This window comes from Manis pentadactyla, chromosome 10 (genome assembly GCF_030020395.1).
Source record: "Manis pentadactyla isolate mManPen7 chromosome 10, mManPen7.hap1, whole genome shotgun sequence".
Classification (NCBI taxonomy): domain Eukaryota; kingdom Metazoa; phylum Chordata; class Mammalia; order Pholidota; family Manidae; genus Manis; species Manis pentadactyla.
Genome location: NC_080028.1, coordinates 123107654 through 123126574, shown reverse-complemented (window position 1 = coordinate 123126574; position 18921 = coordinate 123107654). Strand labels below are relative to the sequence as shown.

General features: G+C 42.1%; 1 protein-coding gene across 36 annotated transcripts in view; it reads left to right on the top strand.

Annotated features, from left to right (window-relative positions):
- The window catches only part of RBFOX1 (RNA binding fox-1 homolog 1), a 1882478-nt gene that overhangs the window by 1842306 nt on the left and 21251 nt on the right, over nt 1-18921 (top strand). For all 36 annotated transcript variants that reach the window (XR_008992290.1, XR_008992289.1, XM_057487615.1 and 33 more), the window contains one exon: nt 2701-2765. Coding sequence is in view for 34 of the 36 variants with exons in the window: in XM_057487615.1 (XP_057343598.1) it covers nt 2701-2765 (65 nt within the window). In the remaining 2 variants the exon portion in view is untranslated. The remainder of the gene's footprint in view (nt 1-2700; nt 2766-18921) is intronic.

The window sequence follows — 18921 nt, the reverse complement described above, 5'->3', positions numbered from 1 at the left end:
TGATCATTTTACAGTGTATGCACACATATACCGAGTTAATACACAACTCTGTTATTCCCCTAATATGGATTTTGTACAGGAGAAAAATAGCAAAGGAAGACAATGCAATCTATAGATCTGGAGGCACCATGTTGCCCATCCTTATGTCTCTCCAAATAGGCCATATTTCAGGGATCACTTAGAAATGGATTGCCCAGGACTGTAGCCAGCAGCCCCGAGTGGCTATTTACATTTAGATTCAAATAGACTCCTAATAAATAAATAAATAATTCGGGTGATTTGTACCGGCCACCTTTCAAGTGTTCAGTAGTGACCTAGGACAAGCGGCTACCAGGGACAGCGCAGATTCAGAACATTTCTGTCATCACCAAGAAGTCTGCTGAACAGCAAGGAGCCCACTGCTCAAGGTCAAAATCTCTGCTGGCTCCAGACTTCAGCAAACTATGATCTTGGCCCTTGAATAGAGAGTGCTTGTAAAGAAATCCTAAATCACAAAGGCAAGAGTCAGGGCATCGACCATGTGCATCTGTCCTGCAGAGAAACACACACGTATTTTCTCTTAAACGGCCAAGTCATATGCCCTATCTAGAGCATGGCCCCTTCCCAAGGCTTCATAGATGAACACCTCTGTTGTGCAGAAGGATCCCAGGTGTACACACATCATTCGTACACTGAATACCGCCTAACAGTCAGCAAGGTTCATTTTAGTTTCCTTCTGTTTCCACTGCAGCATCTGTGTCCACTTCTCCAACCTGCTACCTACATTCTTTGAGGGAAACTACTGCAGAAGTTGGGGGAGACATGCAGAGTTCAAACAGAAAAGGGTTTGCAAGGGGAACGTGCTATATATAAATCTTTGGTGGGACCAAATTCAGTCACCAAATCATGATTGAATTACATGGCACTTAATATCTTTGCAATAACTTTTTGTTTTATTCTGGGAGTGAGAGAAAAAATACACACATGCACACACACTTTTGCACTCAAAGCTTTCAGATGGTTGCAACTAATGCCTCCTGACAATCAGGGAGCCCATTCCAGCCCCTCCCTACCTTGTTACATTTAATGTACACCCCTGCACAGCTGTGTCTTTCTGGGTGCATCATGAAAGCCCAGGAGATAGACAAGCATATGAAAAGCATGTCTCCAGGAATCTGGTGACCTATATTCTCCTCCTTCCCATCATTCTGTATCTTGAGCTTGGTATTTTGGCTTTATAATGCCACACATTTCATGACTTGCCCCATTCCTAATCAGAGACCGTGGTGTTTGGAACACTCAGTGGTGTCTAGCTAAGATCTCTTTTGTTAACCTTCCACACTGCTTTTTTAAGGGAGACTTGAAAAATAAATAAAAATACCAGCTCCAAATTATTGGTGATTCTGTCAAGATGTCTTACTGATGACAGATTTATTCTGAAAGTCAGCTATGGTTAGACAGGGGGAGAAATAAATTATTGAGATCAATGTCTACATTTCAAAAGATCTTCGTTTGCAGCTTTGCCAATCAGCCATCTACTATCCAACTACTCCACTGTCCCCTATACCAGGAAACCAAGTGTAAATGTATAACCCCCCAATCATGATTTTAATGTCAGACCCCCACCGTCCCCACAAGTGATCTTTCTGTTAGATGCCCTCTTAACACTGTTGTGAGTCCCCCTTTATAGTGAGGGCGAATCCCCTCCCCTCAGAGGATTATGGGACTATGAATTCTAATTAGAACATGAACTGTCCCTCCGTGAGGGGCGGAGACTGAATCCTGTTGTTAATTGTGCTGAGATCATTCCACAGTGGTTGATGTATTGCCCTGGTCTGCTGAGCAAGAAGCTCTGTTATTTTCACAGTTTGATAATCAATGCTCCACTGAACACAGTTCCTTTCCAATATGTCTGTTTGCTTGTCCTCTGCTTAATTGAACAATTGCAATAACTGGTACATACAACAAAATGTTAATTATTTTTTCAGCATTTTTCTCTCTTAATGATTTTATTTACAAATTGGAAGACTTTATCATATTTTCCACACCAAACAAATTCCCCATCTGAACCAGTGTGATATCTTTAGCTGAAAAGACAGATTTTTTTAAGAAGGCTTCACCCATTCCTTTTGTTAATAATTAACATTTAGAAAGCTAGAGACAGCCTTCTGTAATTGCTTTAGTGGTTAAATGACTACATATGCAAGAGATGACTAATAAATTTTCAATTCAAAGGGTTATCTTATCTTTGTAAATGAATGTAAGTCAGGAGGGCATCCGTGTGACCTATACTGGCTTTCTAAGGAAGCAACCAGGGGTCATTTGAATAAAATGTAAGTTAGCAGCTAAGAAGTAAAGGTAAAAGAAAGCATCCTCATTTCTGAAAATCTGGAAAGTTCAGCCAAGTATAGAGTGTTTAAATAATCCGTAATCCTCCCCACCCCAAGACCACCACCGTTAACATTTAGGTACGTTCCTTTTAAAGGATCTCCCTTTGGGACATGCTTACAACTGCTAACCTTTAACATCCAGCTGCAGATGGTATTCAACCCCCTGTCTTTCCAATGCGTTGTGTACTTCTGCTTTAATACTAAGCTTTGGTTAACCTCCACTTTAGACTTGTAGATTTGGGTAACTGCTGTTCTGGTGTGGTCTCACAGGTGGGCGTCCCCAGAGCCGGGCTCCTCCGCGTCCCTAAGTCAGTGTCTCCTTGTGTTTCAGGGTGGTTACGCTGCCTACCGCTACGCCCAGCCTACCCCTGCCACAGCTGCTGCCTACAGTGACAGGTAAGGGCCTTCCTTCTCATGCTTGACAACTACTGGAAGTTAACTTAGCTGGTGGCACAGGGGATTCTCGTCCAGTCTGGGTGCAAATGCATGACTGCTGGGAAGGCAGCACCCAAAAAGTTAGGTCCCGCAGTGAAGGTAAACACAGGGCCACGTAGAGAGAGGATGAACCCGTAAGTCTAGGTCATTCTAAACTCTCACCCTCTCTGCTAAGACGTAAAGAAAATCGGTTCTGTCCGTGCATAGCTGTTTTTCAGATCTCCTAATTCCTGTGAGAGCACACCTTGCACGCACACACAAACACTCCCTGTACACCCTTCTCATGGTCGTCTTTGGAACACCGTGGTTTCATCTGAGTCATAGGAAGAAAGCCAGGCTTACCTTGGTTTCAAGCACCCTGTTTCCCCTTTTTACAACTTTTTGCACCCAGTGACACATTCCCTCCGTTGCATTTTTTAATCCAAAATAAAGGAACGGGAGAGGTGGATCTGGCAATCCCCTGGAGATTTCATTCTTTTTGGCAATGCCCAGTGTCCCACCCTACTAAGATAAGCTGACTTTTATGTGTAATGCACACCACATGCTAAGACTAGCAGCAGAAGGGACCGAAGTGGGTTTAAGAAATGCAGAAGTCAGAATGGATGGCAGGGTGGGGGCGGAAGTGGAGGATCTTTACTACCCATTACCCAGGCGCAACAGACGCCTCGGTTCCTGAAGTGGCAAGCCACGGCTATTTTTGCATAGGTGCCTTGAGAAAAGAAAGTGTGTGTTTCCATATTGAATGCAACTTGCTGGCTCTGTTTCTGAGGACATAAATGTGAATGTTCAGATGCTCTGCATGCACAAATGTCATTGAGGTGCTTATTTTTGGTAATGACTCCTTTCATTTAAAAATGTGTCTCATGAATAAAACAGTAATGATAACAGTCTGCATGTGTGGCTGAGGCATGCTGGGTCAGACAGGTAAGCAGGCAAAGTGGGGGACCCTGAAACGCCAGCAAGCGTGCGTCTCCTCCGTGGCCCGTGGTGACTCGGCGCCCCCCCAGTTTCCTGTGGTGTGCTTCCTCTGCAGTCCCATCCCATTCCTCACGAGATCCGTTGTTAGCTGATCGTAGCTCCAGAATGCTTCTGACATATACAAAAGCAAAATGAGTTCTTGAACCCTGAAAGCTGCACTTTGAAAACTTCATGCATAATCTTGTAGTAAGTTCCATCTCTGGCAGGATAGAATTGAGATCTGAGAAAGCATCATCATTTCTGAAAATCTGGAAAGTTCAGCCAAATATAGAGTGTTTAAATAATCTATAATTCCTCCCCACCCCCAGACCATGTGCTATCTGGCTATAGGCAGGTATTTATACTATTTTCCTACAAACAGCCATCACCAGGGCTCAAGGCTGGTGGGATCCTCTAAAGAAATCCACACCAAGATGCCTCTAAATATATAAATCATCCAGTCACCCAATAATCAGCTGCCAACATGCAAAATACATTTTATGTAAGTTGCTATCTTCAATACACTCTGACACTGGATTCGGAGTATAGAGAGGGTCAGTAAGGCTAATAGAAGTGGTGACAATCTTGGCGTACTCAGAAATACTTAATGCTATTAAATTCTGCACACTGAAGCCTTGCAGAGTATCAGTTGTAATATGGTTCATCTACAACCCTTAATTATTTTCATGAAAATATCTCTAGATGCTAAATTCTCAAACACCCACTTTGTGTGTAATTATAATCACAGTAACTTTAGCCTGCAGTATAATTATAAGAATCTTCAACGGGTTTATTTCTTTGGATTTTTATCTTGCTTTCTCAGGATAAGGACATCTATCCCCAAGTTGAGAAAAGGTTAATTACAGAGATATAATTTAAGTTGCCTTCTTCAAGAAGACCAATCTTAGACATTAAAAAAATAATAATAAGCGATGTTTAATACTATTCTTGGATAGAATTACTTAAGAATCTGGCCATCTCTATTTGCATTCATCTAAAAATTAACTAAAAATTCTGCTGTATTCGAGGGCAACATATATGCAAATATATGAATCAAATCTGTTATTTTAATATTATTAAGACTTCTCATTGGCCACGTGTCCTACTGAAAAATTGCCCTCATCCTTGGGTTGGTAAATCTTGAATAATTCTGTAATTCCCACTTTAGTTGTACAGTTTCAGTTGAAGAAACCAACTAAATATACCCTTGTCCATGTAATTGGCCTCTCACTGTTCATTAAAGAAATTTGCACATTAGGTCTTCTTGGTTGCTGTGGAAATTGATTACTAGCCCTATTTAACTTTATTATAAGCAAGGCACTAGCCACATGTGGGATTACTGCATTGAGGTAAATACAGTAATAGGTAAATTACCAGAAAACAATCTTAAAAGTGACATTTCTGGTTTGATTTGTAAAGTGTATTTATGAATCGGTGGTACTTCCTTTTCTTTTCACTAAGCATATAAAGAGAAGGAAGACGCTTTAATAGAAGACATGTATTTTGGGGAAATGTAAAATCTTCAAAACAGCTTTTGAATCTAGATGAAAGATGCCAAGAGTCTAGAATTTATCTCAGGGCATTTGTGTAATAGTTTATTTTACACAATCACAGTATGACATCAGTGGCGACAGTGTCTCAGTTTCTGTTTTCTAGAGGAGAGGCAGGTCGACCAAGAGAAAAAACCTCTTAGGCCAAAGGAACTTCTTCAAAATAGGGCACAATATCAGCAGGCATCAAGGATATTTTGGTAGGGTGCATCGTTTGTCCTCCTGATCAAAGGAAAAACTGCGACAAACTTTCCCTGTAATCATAGATTCACTCTTCAGACGTCTTGAAAGCAAAAGAAGTTTGATGTCCCCAGTTGGTAGAATTTTCACTTTTATCAGCACAAGTTAGGCCCTCATCAAATTAAAGATTCAGGGACCTTTGGAAAATACTGAACTCCAGTAACTTCAGGACGGTCCAGAAGGTCCTTGATGGGCACCTGGCAACTCCCTGCCCGTCATCTTCGTGGCTAAATGATCGCATGCTGATTATCTGGGAGCATCCTGAGAGATTCTGAATGCTGACCTCCAGAATGAAGACCATCTGGTATGGGCAGAGATTTCCCCAAAAGAGAAAGACCTGACTGGACTAGGTAATTTCATAGCCTCTTTGACAGATTTGATGGGAATAGGCAACCATCGTTCTTTGGCATTTAGGAAACCTTTGGTAAGCGCTTGACCTCACCAAATCCTTATTTTTAATCTCACTTTGATTTATGCAAAGCCACCTGTCCAAACTCTGTAAGGAGATTGTTTTCTGAGCTTGAACCAATCAGAGCATGGCAGTGGGGCCGTCGGTCATCTCGTCATTGCATGCCACTTGGTGTTGGTGATGTGTCCATGATGCGTTCTGGACTTGACAGGTCCATCATCACATGAGCTCGATGGATGGCTTGCTTGAATTAAGCCTCAGGGCAGGCTTCTCTTTACGGACTGGCTCTTGGTTTCTTTGTGTATTATGACTTGCTCGTTGCTGCATCTTTGAGCAAAGTAGGAGGTGGGGTCCAGGGTGGGTGGGAGGGTAGATTCCTCGTTCAATGGGTTATGCCACAAATATGTGGGGAAATACACGTGATGTATACAGCTTCAATGAAAATGTTCTCTCACCAGAAAGGCAGACATCTGTCATGCTTGTCCTGCTTGCTATACATTCTAACATCTCCTAACAATCGGTGCATGAGAACGTCCCTCCACCTTAGGGCAGAAGGGATATAGATTCAAAGCAGCTAAGAGAAGAAAACAACCCAGAATCATACACTCGGAAATTTCACAGAACCCAGTTGCACTGAGAGTCACCAGAAGTCATTTCTTCTTTCACCTAAGACATGCATTTCCTCTAAAGTTCCCTGAAAGTCAGCAGCTTTTGACATACAGTTGCAGCCCTGGCCACCCAGGGGCCCTGAGACTGAGCAAAGGAAACAGCAAGCAACAAGGTTTTTTTTGTTTTATTTTGTATCCTTTTTTGTTTGTTTTTGGAGTCCTTACATCTCGTTGGCAACAAAGCGTTAGACCGTACCATATGAAAATGCTGTTTTTCTGTGACAAAAATGGTGGAATATTGACAATCTCATACAGACCAACTTGATAGAAACTCAACTAAAATGCTATACTATCAATTATCTTGCTTCCTGCATTTGAAACATATCTATGTATACTCATACATATATGTGTGTGTTATGTGTGTGTGTGTGTGTATATATATATATATATATTCAAATACATAAGTGAAAACAATATATATATATACTCAACACATATACACACACCTATGCCTTAGGACCTCATGAAGGACTCAGTGGAGCATCTTGGTGAATCTTAATAAAGAGGCCAGGACTTGTCAAGTTCAGTCATAAGCCATATGGTAGAACATCATTTAAATGTGATATTCATAACCTATGAATAAATTCTATTTCAGAGAGAAATAGATTGGTAGTTCTTTCTCAAAACTCAATAGTGATAAGTAGGCATGTCTTTGGGGTCCTGGAAAAGCTGGTCTACTATTTAAAGTTATATAGGGGACAGAGAGAAAGATACATACATACATACATAGGTGGATGGATGGATGGGTTGGTCAATGGGTGGATGGGTGGATGGATGGACGGATGAATGGATGGATGGGTTGGTCAATGGGTGGATGGGTAGATGGACGGGTTGGTAGATGGGTGGATGGATGGATGAGTGGATGGGTGGGTGGATGGATAGAAGGATGGGTGGATGAATGGATGGGTGGTTGGATGAATGGATGGATGGGTTGGTCAATGGGTGGATGGGTGGATAGAAGGATGGGTGGATGGGTGAATGGATGGATGGATGGATGAATGGATGGATGGGTTGGTCAATGGGTGGATGGGTGGATGGATGGGTTGGTAGATGGGTGGATGGATGGATGAGTGGATGTGGGTTGGTGGATGGGTGGATGGATGGATGAGTGGATGGGTGGGTGGATGGATAGAAGAATGGGTGGATGGGTGGATGGATGGGTTGGTCAATGGGTGGATGGGTGGATAGAAGGATGGGTGGATGGATGGATAGAAGGATGGGTGGATGGGTGGATGGATGGATGGATGGATGAATGGATGGATGGGTTGGTCAATGGGTGGATGGGTGGATGGATGGGTTGGTAGATGGGTGGATGGATGGATGAGTGGATGTGGGTTGATGGATGGGTGGATGGATGGATGAGTGGATGGGTGAATGGATAAGTGGATGGGTGGATGGATGGATGGATGGAAAGGTAGATAGATAATAGATACATAGATAGTGGTGGATGAATGGAAGAAAGAGAAAGAAAGGGTGAGAGGAGGGAGTGAGGGAAGAAAGAAGGAAGGGAGGAACAAGAGGGCTGTGTGGGCAGATAGGCCACCTCTCTAGCTTCTCATATCTTTCATCATAAGCTTAACTACTGGATACAGAACTAAGCTCTTATGTACAACTTGAGTTCAACTGAAAACATAAAGGAATTTGAGTTGACTTCCATTAGTGTAGTTACTCCCTATCTATTTTAGGACTTTTTACTTCCTGGACTCAGATTAAATAATAGAGAAATGCCATCATTAAAATAAAAAGGCTAATTGCATTTAAAATGGCATACCATTTTATTTGGAGTCCTCATCAGATGATATATAGTCTAAAAATTAAGGGACTGCCGCCCTATAAAGCATATGAGCATCCTGAATGGAAAATTTAATTTACCATTTAAGGGTTTTTTTTTCTTTTTCCTGTTTTTGCAGGATGGTTGTTTAAAAAATATCATCGTACTTTAAGAACGTAATGATTTTACTTTTTCTTGCTCTGGGGTAGATAACAGAAATCGTCTATGGATAATGTGGACCCTTTAATGGGGGTGGATAATGCAAAATGGGCTGAGGAGGAGGGTTCCTTGTTTTCCCCATACCTCTTAACCGAGCCAACTTCAGTAAGGGTCGAATCTGCTTCGGGGTAGAACTCCGTAGCAGAGCCCTGCCCTTGGAGAGATCTTCAAGATCTTATCGGTGTGCTTGGTTTAGAGCACTGCCTCTGATCACACCTTTGCTGGTGTACAGGACGGGAGAGGATGGTGGGCATCATACTATGGCTGCCAACGCCCTGCCCTGGGGAACAGCCAAGCACAGCGGTTGACTCCCTTGTCTGGGGAACGGTCAGGCCTTCCCCATGCTTCTTGCTCATGTGCTGCCATCAACAGCTTTTCTTTTATAAAATGATGACAACAGCAAATGATAGCCTTCCCCCCCCCCCCGCCCTGCCTTGTTTTTTTTTTACCCAATTTTGTTTTGAATGTTCGTACTTGGCAAAATAAAAGTTGGCAGCTCTATGGTAGACTCACCATGGTATTTCATTTCATTTTCAATCTTTTTTTTTTTTGAGACATCTACCATTGGAAAAAAATAGAGTGAGAGCCCTGTAAAGCCTGGTGACGCCGAGGGTGGTATTCTCAGATGAACAAGGAGCCGAGCGCTTAGTTCAGAGGGGATCTAAGTGGATCCTGTGCCGTCTCCCCAGTTGTCTCAAGAATCCAGGGTCAGAAGAAAGACATTTTGGATTCAGATTCTAAGCTGTTGAGCCAAAACATGACCCTAAAGAGTAGTTACTCCTGTGTACCTTTTTTGATAGTGCTTTGCTGAGGCTCTTCTTCATTTTAGCCTTTTATCCTTTCCACTATTTTCACTTGTCCTGATGAGCGCTCCTGAGTTCTGCAATTTAAATAAAGATGCTCTGTCAACATGTAGTAAAATTTAGCAGAAATGAGTCACTAATGCCTTTATTTATATTCTTCTGTACCCCCCTGCCTAGAAAAGTGCATCCAGTTTTTTTTTACTTAGAACACCAGCTTGAAATATAAATATATATATACACATACACATAATAGTATGTATAATACATTGTTACTAGTATTTATATTCCTATCCTTTTTTTTAAAGTTCACTTTCTTAATTGATTCATTTGTTTTTTTGTTTTTATTTTTGTTTCTGTTTTTGGTGATTCACGGGACCCTCTAGAGGAGAAAGTGAAGCAAATCATTCTAGACAGATTTAGGGGTAACTAGAAAAAACATGTATTGACTGTGAGCTTCCTGTGGAAAGGCACGCATGCCAGATGAAAATTAATTTCTTCAATAAAACTTGCAATATATATGACAGTGCCCCTGTTAAAATATTCGTTAGATAGAAATAGAGGACTTTATTACTCGCGCTATTTAGTAAGACTTTTTAAAGTTTAATGTAGGAGATGGGCAAACTTTGATTCAAATCATCTCTCTGTGACAATAATCACAGCGATATTAGCCACAGTAACAATGGCTGTTTATGGACTCTTTACGGTACGACAGGCACTATTCCAAGTGCTTTACAAATACAGTCATTGACCTGTCACGTCAACCCGATAAAATTGATGTTGCCACCTCTATGTTACTGATGGGGGAGGAGGCAAGCTTGGAAAAGTTGAACAAGTTGTTTAGCGTAACATCTATGCCCTTATCACTAGGCTCTGCTGGTGTCTGAGTGGAGCGATCCTGAGCTGTAATTTCTCTGCACTCCACCACCTCATCTGTTGTGGGTACATGGATCACACTTTACAAAGCGGTTTGGAAGTTTTAGAGACAATGTCTAAGAAACACCCAGCATATGGGGCACTACACAAAATGTTCCTGCTTTATTTTGATATATTCCCATAAGATAATCAACTAAGAGCTTTAGATCTGTGTAGCAAGGAGGAGCTTTGGGAAAACCCCACCTTTCCAGGTTATTTCAGTTCCCCCCAACTCTCTAAAACTCAGGTTTGTGAATCCATTGTTTCTTTAACAGGTTCTGGGGTGATTCAAAGAGTTTAGAAGATGAGGGAGGACCAAGCAAGCCTACCCAGCTGAGTAAGGTGTAGACGAGCCTTTTAAAACCTAATAGGATTAGCTGCAAATCCAGTCCTTTTTAATCTCTTGAGTTCCAGGAATAATTCCCATTTGTTTTATTTTGGCTTGTTTTTATTTTTTTATGGAAAGGAAAAAAAAAAGACTTTTTTTGTTGAGGGGAGGTCCTGCAGAAGCCTTTCAGTGAATCAGTTCTCCAAAGTTTGGATTCTGATACATCAGGTCTTCTTAAGGGGAACAGTCTATGGTATCTTCCCTGCCACTTTTTTTTTTTTTCTTTTCATGATGCAGATTTCTACTGTGAAGTTACCTTTCTTGGTAGTGTCTTTTGCGCATCAGGTACGGTGTAAAACATGAGCACAAGTGACCTGATAATGGAAGCCGTACAGTTAGGGTGGCCATAGAGATGGTCATACAAAATGTGGCATGCGTGACAGAGAGGGGATGCACTGCAGTGACTGCAGAACAACAGGCTTCAAGTAGGATTGTCCCAGAAGAAGCAAAACATGCATGCTCATCCTAAGTGCAGATGGAAGAGGTGGGTCCAGACAGAGCAATACGTGCCAGGGGAAGTCCAGCGATTGGGCTTCGAATCCCACGTCCGTTAGTCCAGGCACTGGGCTGTTTGCACCTCTTCATGCTATTGTCACAAAGTCAGGGCAAAGGCATGTTCACAGCCTCAGATGGTCATCACAGATGTGACTGAACAATTAAGGAGTGAGTGAAATGTCATGCTCTCACAACCACCAATAATTTATTTTCCTGTGGATCAAATACTTTCCACTGGGCGCTCACCAACAAGAGCGTGATAGCTGAGATAAGTTACATTTTCTGCCAACCTGCTTTGTAGGTTGGCAATGATTTCATTCGCTAACAACTGACATGGTTCTGAAATAGTGAAGAAGGCTCTTGACAGCAGCTTTGAGAGCATTTTTGAAACTTGTGTCTACAGGCACAAAGCCTTCCGTGCTAAAAAGTAATATGGCTGTTACTGATAGGCATATTTTCTGAGTTTGTCCTGCTTTTAATTTACAGACATACATGTGCGTGCACGTGCACACCCACACACACACATGTAAGAAGGAAAAATGCTCAAGTTTTCGTTTCAAGAACTAATTGCCTTTGATCCATCATCTGTAATGACTTCTCAACAACTGTTAGGCACTATTGGATGAAAATGTAATTGAAGCAGTTAAAAAAAGAACCAAGACTGTAATAGTCAACAGACTGGACCGACAAGGAGTTGGGGAGGTATTAAAGGAAATTCCAAACCTGGTGGACCGTAGCTGTCACAGCCTTGTGGGTAGACACTTGCCAGTGACAAGACAAGCTGTAACGGCTCCTTTGGTCATGTCCTGGCCTAATTACACACTTTTCAGGTTGCAGATCATTGACTTGAGAGGCCACAAAAAAAAAAGCAAATAAAGCTAATCTTTTAAGTAGTGCCATCAGGATCCTTCAGCTGTGAAGGGTTCCGAGGCAGGTGAGGAACCTCTGATGACAAATATGGACAGAGGCCATTTCCATTGCAAATAAAGAACTTTCCTCCTCGAAGACAGTCAGGTGGAAGGACTATACCATGAAGCATTCATGGATGGGATAAAAATTAAACTCCGCCCCCGTCTTTGTCCTTTTTATTTTTGGTGACTGTGAGATAGATATACTGTAGACTCTATCCTTTGGTGTAAGAGGGGATTTTTCACTAAAAATTCCTAGTATTTCCTTTAAAGTTATCAAAGCGAGTTCTGAATCTGTACCTAGGAAAGAAGACTGAATTTATTTTTTTTAGAAGAAGTGATTTCTATGTAAATGTGGCCTCTACATTATTTCCGTGTCTGTACATGCATGTCCATGTACATGCATGTGAACAGTCACCAGACAGAAGTAAATGACTCCTCCTGATTTTCTCCCTGGCGTGAATCACAGTGATTGATTTCTTTTTAATTAGAGTCACCTCAGAACCACAGTGCATTTCATATTCAACTAACATGCAAAACATTTAGAGTAGGTACCCCTCTGAGGATTTAGGGAGATGGTAGTTTGATAGGTAAGAGCTTGAGGGAGTCTGTAAAGAGGAACTCACCTGTCCCCCTTGTCACTGTTTCCGGGACCGTCCTTGCTACATCCTGATGTGTGAGTGGTCACATAGATCGGCAGCTTGCGGGGCAATGAGACACAGTCAAAGCCGAACACCTTTCCCTTAAGCATCTTAACCGCTCAGATTGAAATGCTTTGGCCTGAGATTATAGAAATCTGCCCCACGTCTGACAACCTGCACAGTGGTTCCCATGCCTTTTGCAGCCTTGAAATTTCTTGAAAAAAGAAAAGTATGGATGCTTCTAACATCCCCTCAATCCCAGGCTCCTGTCCAATTCTGTAATTTGAAATTTTAGATTTCTTTAGAAGATGAGGGACTTGTTCTCGCCACCATTTCTGCCTCGTTAGAGGGTTTGTGGGCTGCTGTCTAGTACCTAGACTACGACCCCAGATAGTGGGGTTGGGGGCCCTTTCAAAGTGTGTCCTGCACGGTATTACCTCCACAGCGTTCCCAGAACCACAGTCTTTCTGCCAGTCTTCTTACTGTTTTCTCCGGTTTCCTATCTCAAACTTAAAACAGAGCAAAAGAACAAACAGTTACCTCCTCCGGTTCTGAAATTTCGAGATTGGAATGTTTCATTCTGAGGGTCCTCGGGGCCCCGGTCTGCCAAGCGTGGTTCCCAGACCGACCAAACTGGCCTCGCCAGGAGCTTGTGAGACATGCAGAACCTCAGGCCCCACCCTGGCTCTGCTGGGTCCGAATCAGCTCTTCCTGGATCCCAGGGCGATGCATAGGCGGTTCGAGAAGCTCCGCCCACGGAGGGCAAGCTTCAATTCGCCCTGATATGCAGTAAATAATGAAGTCTGGTTCACCCTCCATGAACCTTGCAGGATATAAAAGAATTAGTCTGCAAATTGCTGGTTTGCAATCATCTCCTCTCTACTACCCTTCCTTAGTGAGGAAGCAAAGCTGAGAACGGTTGGGTGGCCCTCACAATCCATCCTGTGGGGGCTTCCTCCCTCAGCCAGCTTAGGGCCACAGTCATTCACTTCATCCCAGAGATCCATGGGTGATGAGCGTGACTTCATGCTACGGTCTTCTCCTTGACTGGGTAATAGATTTGCACTCGTGTTCAGCATTCCCTGGAAGAGTCCCATCTGATTCCTCTGACTTTTATTGGGCCTCTGTGTTCTCATCTGCTAATTGGGGAGCATAATACCAGTTAGAATCAGAAAGAGGTGAAGGGGAGCATTATTTTATAAACTGGAAGAGCTGGTGAAATGCATGGGGTCATCAATAACTCACTTGCTGATTGACAGATATTGTAGAGCTTTTAGAGTGCATGGTATTATTATTCAGAAACACTGACGATATACAGGCAAGAGAAGCAAATTAAATTAAATCCACTTCAAAATATGAGTCGCTTTTGGACTGGGCAATCTCTAGGACCCAATGCAATTCTAAGGTCTGGGGACTCTGTGCCTTGCTCAGACAGCCTACAACTTATAATTAACCTGGTCAGTTTGTAAAGCAGTTTCTTCAGACTTTTTGTGTCTCCTCTTCCATGTAGGCATTGGCAAATCTTTGCTAATCCACCTTCAGAATATGATCAGAGATTTAGATTTAGACTAGAGTCTGGATCTCAGCACAGTTACTACATGAGGTAATACGGGCAAGCTAGTGGACCAGTTTAATCCTCAACTGCCTCATCTTTAAAGTGGGGCTAATGACTGCTGCCTGCCTCATTGGGTGGCTGAATTAATCGTGGTCATGAACAGAAAGCTTCTCCAATAGGACTAAGTAGCACTCAGGATATTATTTTATCATCAACATCATCACTAAACTATGAGTGCATTTTTTTCTTGAGACAGCAATGGGTAATTTCCTGCAGAAGCAGGTTCTCTGGGTTAGAATGATTTTTTGACCCTGAAAACTTTTTTGTTTTGTTTTTGTTTTTAAATCTTGACTTCCACCCTAGAAAGGTAAAACTAGACTTTAAATTTGCTGAGAGAGTGAAACTTAGAAGTTCTCACTGCACACCGAGAAAGGTGTGGGGATATGTGCTAATTAGTTTGTGGTAACGATTTCACAGTGTACATGTATATTAAGTTATCACTCCGTACTCCTTTTAAAAAGTACATTGTAAAACCTAATTACACACAGTTTTTATTTAAAGTCAGTTGTACTCAATAACACTGGGGAGTCTTTAGTTTGGGCACAAAGTTCTGAAGGAAGAAGCCCCTGGGAAACCATAAGCTCACATACCCGTCCTGTTCTCCTTGCACCCGGATGTTTCTTCTTCGTTCTGTCTTTGCGCTGGTAGCTCAGGCTATACCACGAATACATCCGCTTTGTAGGAAAGACCACCAGTGCTGCCAGAGTGGACAAAGCCCCTGAACCATCCCTGCCTGAGATTTCTGTACAACCAGTTGCCCCCCAGAGCGACTTTTCAAAAAGTCAAACCAAATCTGTCCATGTTGCCCTTTTCCCATCGCAACTGGTGGTAAGTCCAACGTCTGTGGCGATGGTTGTCCATTGGAATCCCCTGAGAATCTGTCTGGTTCTGGAACATTCCTCTGCCACACTCACTTCATTTTGCCCCTAACTCCCGGAGGCCCCAGCCCACCCTTAAAACCGCCTTCAACGACAAAAGGCTCTTGCCTAATCCCGTCACCCTAAAGCCACAGAAATGCAGCACTTAAAAACACAAGCAATTAGCCTCTGGGCAGGGAGAGTAGAAGACTGTATCCCTCCTGAATCCACACACAGCCAAAAACAAAAAGGAAAAAGAGACAATTTTTCTCCAATTGACGTGCCTTTGCACTCATGGATCTTCCAATAAAAAAAAATCTAAGAGGAGCATGCATTCATTTTTATCCCATTTTCCAAATGAGGCAACTGAGGCCCAGAGAGGTAAAATGGCTTTTCCAGGGTGACACAGCTTGTATGTGGCCAGGCCAGGCTTTCCAGAGACTCTTACGTCTCTTTCACTTTCACTGAGAAAAAAAATTTAGTGGGAACTGGGGTGATTGTTCAATGTAAGAAAAACTGAAATTGCAAAGCGAACCATTCTCCGGGTCTCCAGGGAGTGGAGATGCACTTGGATTTGAATTTCTAAAACCCACAGGGTTTTGATGGAATATTCAAATTAGGGACAGATACGCAGCACTCATTTCCTTTCACATTTGAACTTTTTTCTGTAGACAGTGTTAGCAGCAGGAACTGGGGCGAAATGAAATGTTGTTCAATGGATGTTAATGCATTCCTCTTTTAAGATAAAAAGAATCAGGGTGAACCCTTTCCTTTCACAGGCTTCTAGAGCCCATCTGTTTGTTTGCTTGTTTGTTTATACCCCACCTCATCCTATGATTTGCCACAGCCTCTTGAAATACACATAATTCAATATTAAAATACAAGTAAAAATAACAACAGGGCAAGTGGGATTTGTACAGGTCCAGAATTTTAGAACTGAGTGTTGAGTCAAATACTGATCACAGGCAAATAAGTCCTCCTTTCTATGTGGCAAAATGAAAATATAAATTAGGGTTTGAGCTTCCAGACAGCCAGGCCCATATAGATGTTCTACAGTGACTTAAAGCCGTGAGCACAGCATCAGAGCCTTCAGGTTTCACTAGGTGCCCGGCAGGCATGAAGCCCTCATTAACCATCAGAGGATTGAATGGACAACATGAGTAAACTATTAAACTCAGCAATAAGAATTTTAATAGAAGCACCTTATTTCTGCATGTTATGTTCAACTACTCAGAAAATGTTCATGGCTGGGGTTCCGTATGACCCTTCCAGCAACTTTTTAAGATGAACAAGAATATCTGATTATTCTACATTTCCACCTTAATTTTATGTGTCTAAAGGGAAGCCTCCAGTAAGCATAGTTACAAAAATCTACTAATTATAAGTAGTATATTAAATAATACATAATTGGTATAACATAATTTTCAATAATCAAATATTAATAGTGTTACAATATGGAGATCGACACTAGTGAAATTTAATTTAGAAAGAGACACAATCCTCTTTCCTGCAGAGGGAGGGTGCATAGGCTCAAAGAAATATTCATGTAGTGAGATGTAAGTTCTCCATTCCGACTGACACATTAGAATCACCTGAGTGGCTTTCAGAACTACCTGTGCCTGGGAAACACTAAGATTCTGACTTAAATGGCTGTGGAATAAGCCTGGTCATTAATATTTTTTTTTAAATCTTGGCTGATTGTAATGAGCAGCAGAGTTGAGAACCTCTGCCTTAACAACACCAACAGATGCCACAATACCTACAGATAGAATTCATTTGATTTTGTCCCACTGCCGTCTTGGGGCATCTTGGCTGCTATCTGCCAGCCCAGAAACACCAACTTCTTGGGCTGTATGGATTTCTTAGCAGATAGCCTGGAGGGTTTCGATCACATTTGTGTGTCTGTGTATGTGTGTGTTAGCACTGGATACAAGGGGAAACTTGTTGTGAATGACATCAACCCTGAGTTTTGTGTAAACAGTGGTGGCATGGCAGAATTAAGAAGTCAAAGGAGAAGCAACCAGCATCGTTGCCAGTGAAACTTAAAACCAGAATTATCTGCTGGGAGGGCATTTCCTCTCTTGCCTCTTACTACCACTGCCTAGGCCAGCAGATTTACTCTGTGTCTCGATATCTAGCTTCTCACTTCCCTTCCAGAAATACTGGCTGGCTACTATTTTAATTTGACTCTTAGAATTCAGCTGGGAATGATTTAGAAGAAAGGAAATTGCAAAGAGATGAGATTTAGCCTAAGAAGAAAAAGTGGGCTATAAGGTCACAGGACTTATTCAAATGTGCCACCAGCTGAGTCAGATTCAGAGCCTAGGTGGTGGGTCACTGAGAACCATCAGAAAACATGATGAAGTCTCAGAATACAATAAAAAGAGAGAAAGACCATGGCTCATGCCATTCCGTCATCCACGTTGTTCTTAAAGCAAAATACAATGATCTCTCTGAAGCTTCAATTACATCATGTTCAAAGGGGCCTCCTAATACTCTATTATTTTGTCTGGAAGGAAGTAAAGGTTCAGAATAGTATTAGGAAGTTCCTCCATAGAGGCGTCACACCCCATTGTTGACGCCATAACCCTGAGCAGAATCTTAGAAAGTGAATAAGCATCGGGGCCTTGAGTCAACCCAAATGTGTTCAGATTTCACTTCCATCACTTAACAGCTTGTTCACACTGTATAAATTCCCTATGCCTCCATTTGCTCATCTGAAAAGATGAGGGTAGCAAACGGGGTTGAAAGGAAAGTTAAATGAATGAATACATAGCCATAGCCCTTGGCAACCACCTGTGGTGAATAAGTGCTCCATCAACTCCATTAGTAATGCTCTTTGGTGTCAGCATTCCAGGGTGTGGATACAAACACAGCCTTCTCCCTGTGCTCCTCAGTAATTTACCATTTCATTCTCTTTTCTTAAATTAGTAATCCTCCCTTCTCCCAAAAGCTTCCCATGTCAAACAGGCTTCCTGGGGAAGGTGGGCTTTGCAATGAAAATGAGAATGAATTTGCAAGAGATTTCTCAGCAAGATTTCCCGCCTCTCTCCATGTTAAGAATTACTTGGAACCATGACCCATCCCCTCTTAGAACAGTGTGAATATTGTCCCCCAGAGCTTATCCACAGCCACGTCTGGGTTCTTGTTATGTGTACACATTATCAGATCCCTTTCTTGGAAATTCTTCTTTAGGTGGTCAGTGTTGAAACCCAGAAATCTATCTATTAATAAGCATTCTAGGTCATTCTTATCTTCAGAGAAATTTGAGAAATTTTGGAGTAGAGGAAGGGATCAAAAATAAGAAGGAATACTAGATGAAAAATTGGCGGGGAGAATTAGATGCAGACCCCCGAAGGAAAAATGGAAAAACCCAGGAAAGATGATCTTGAGTAAATCCATGGGAGGTGATGAAATAAGAAAGCAGATGCAAATGCCCAGAACATGACATTACAGCCACTGTAGACCAGCTTCCCTTTTGGAAATGAAGTTTCAAGTCCATGCTCTTAGGAGGCCTCCAGGAACTGGAGGTAACCACTTCTGGGCCATGTATGCTGTTTCTGTCATTCCATCGTTGGCAGCCACGTAGTTAGGTTGCCTTAAAGGCTGGTTATTTAATTTTTCCTCAATATGCTTGGGAATAGCAGACTTCTCAGTTGTATCATTACTCTCTTTGATGATCCC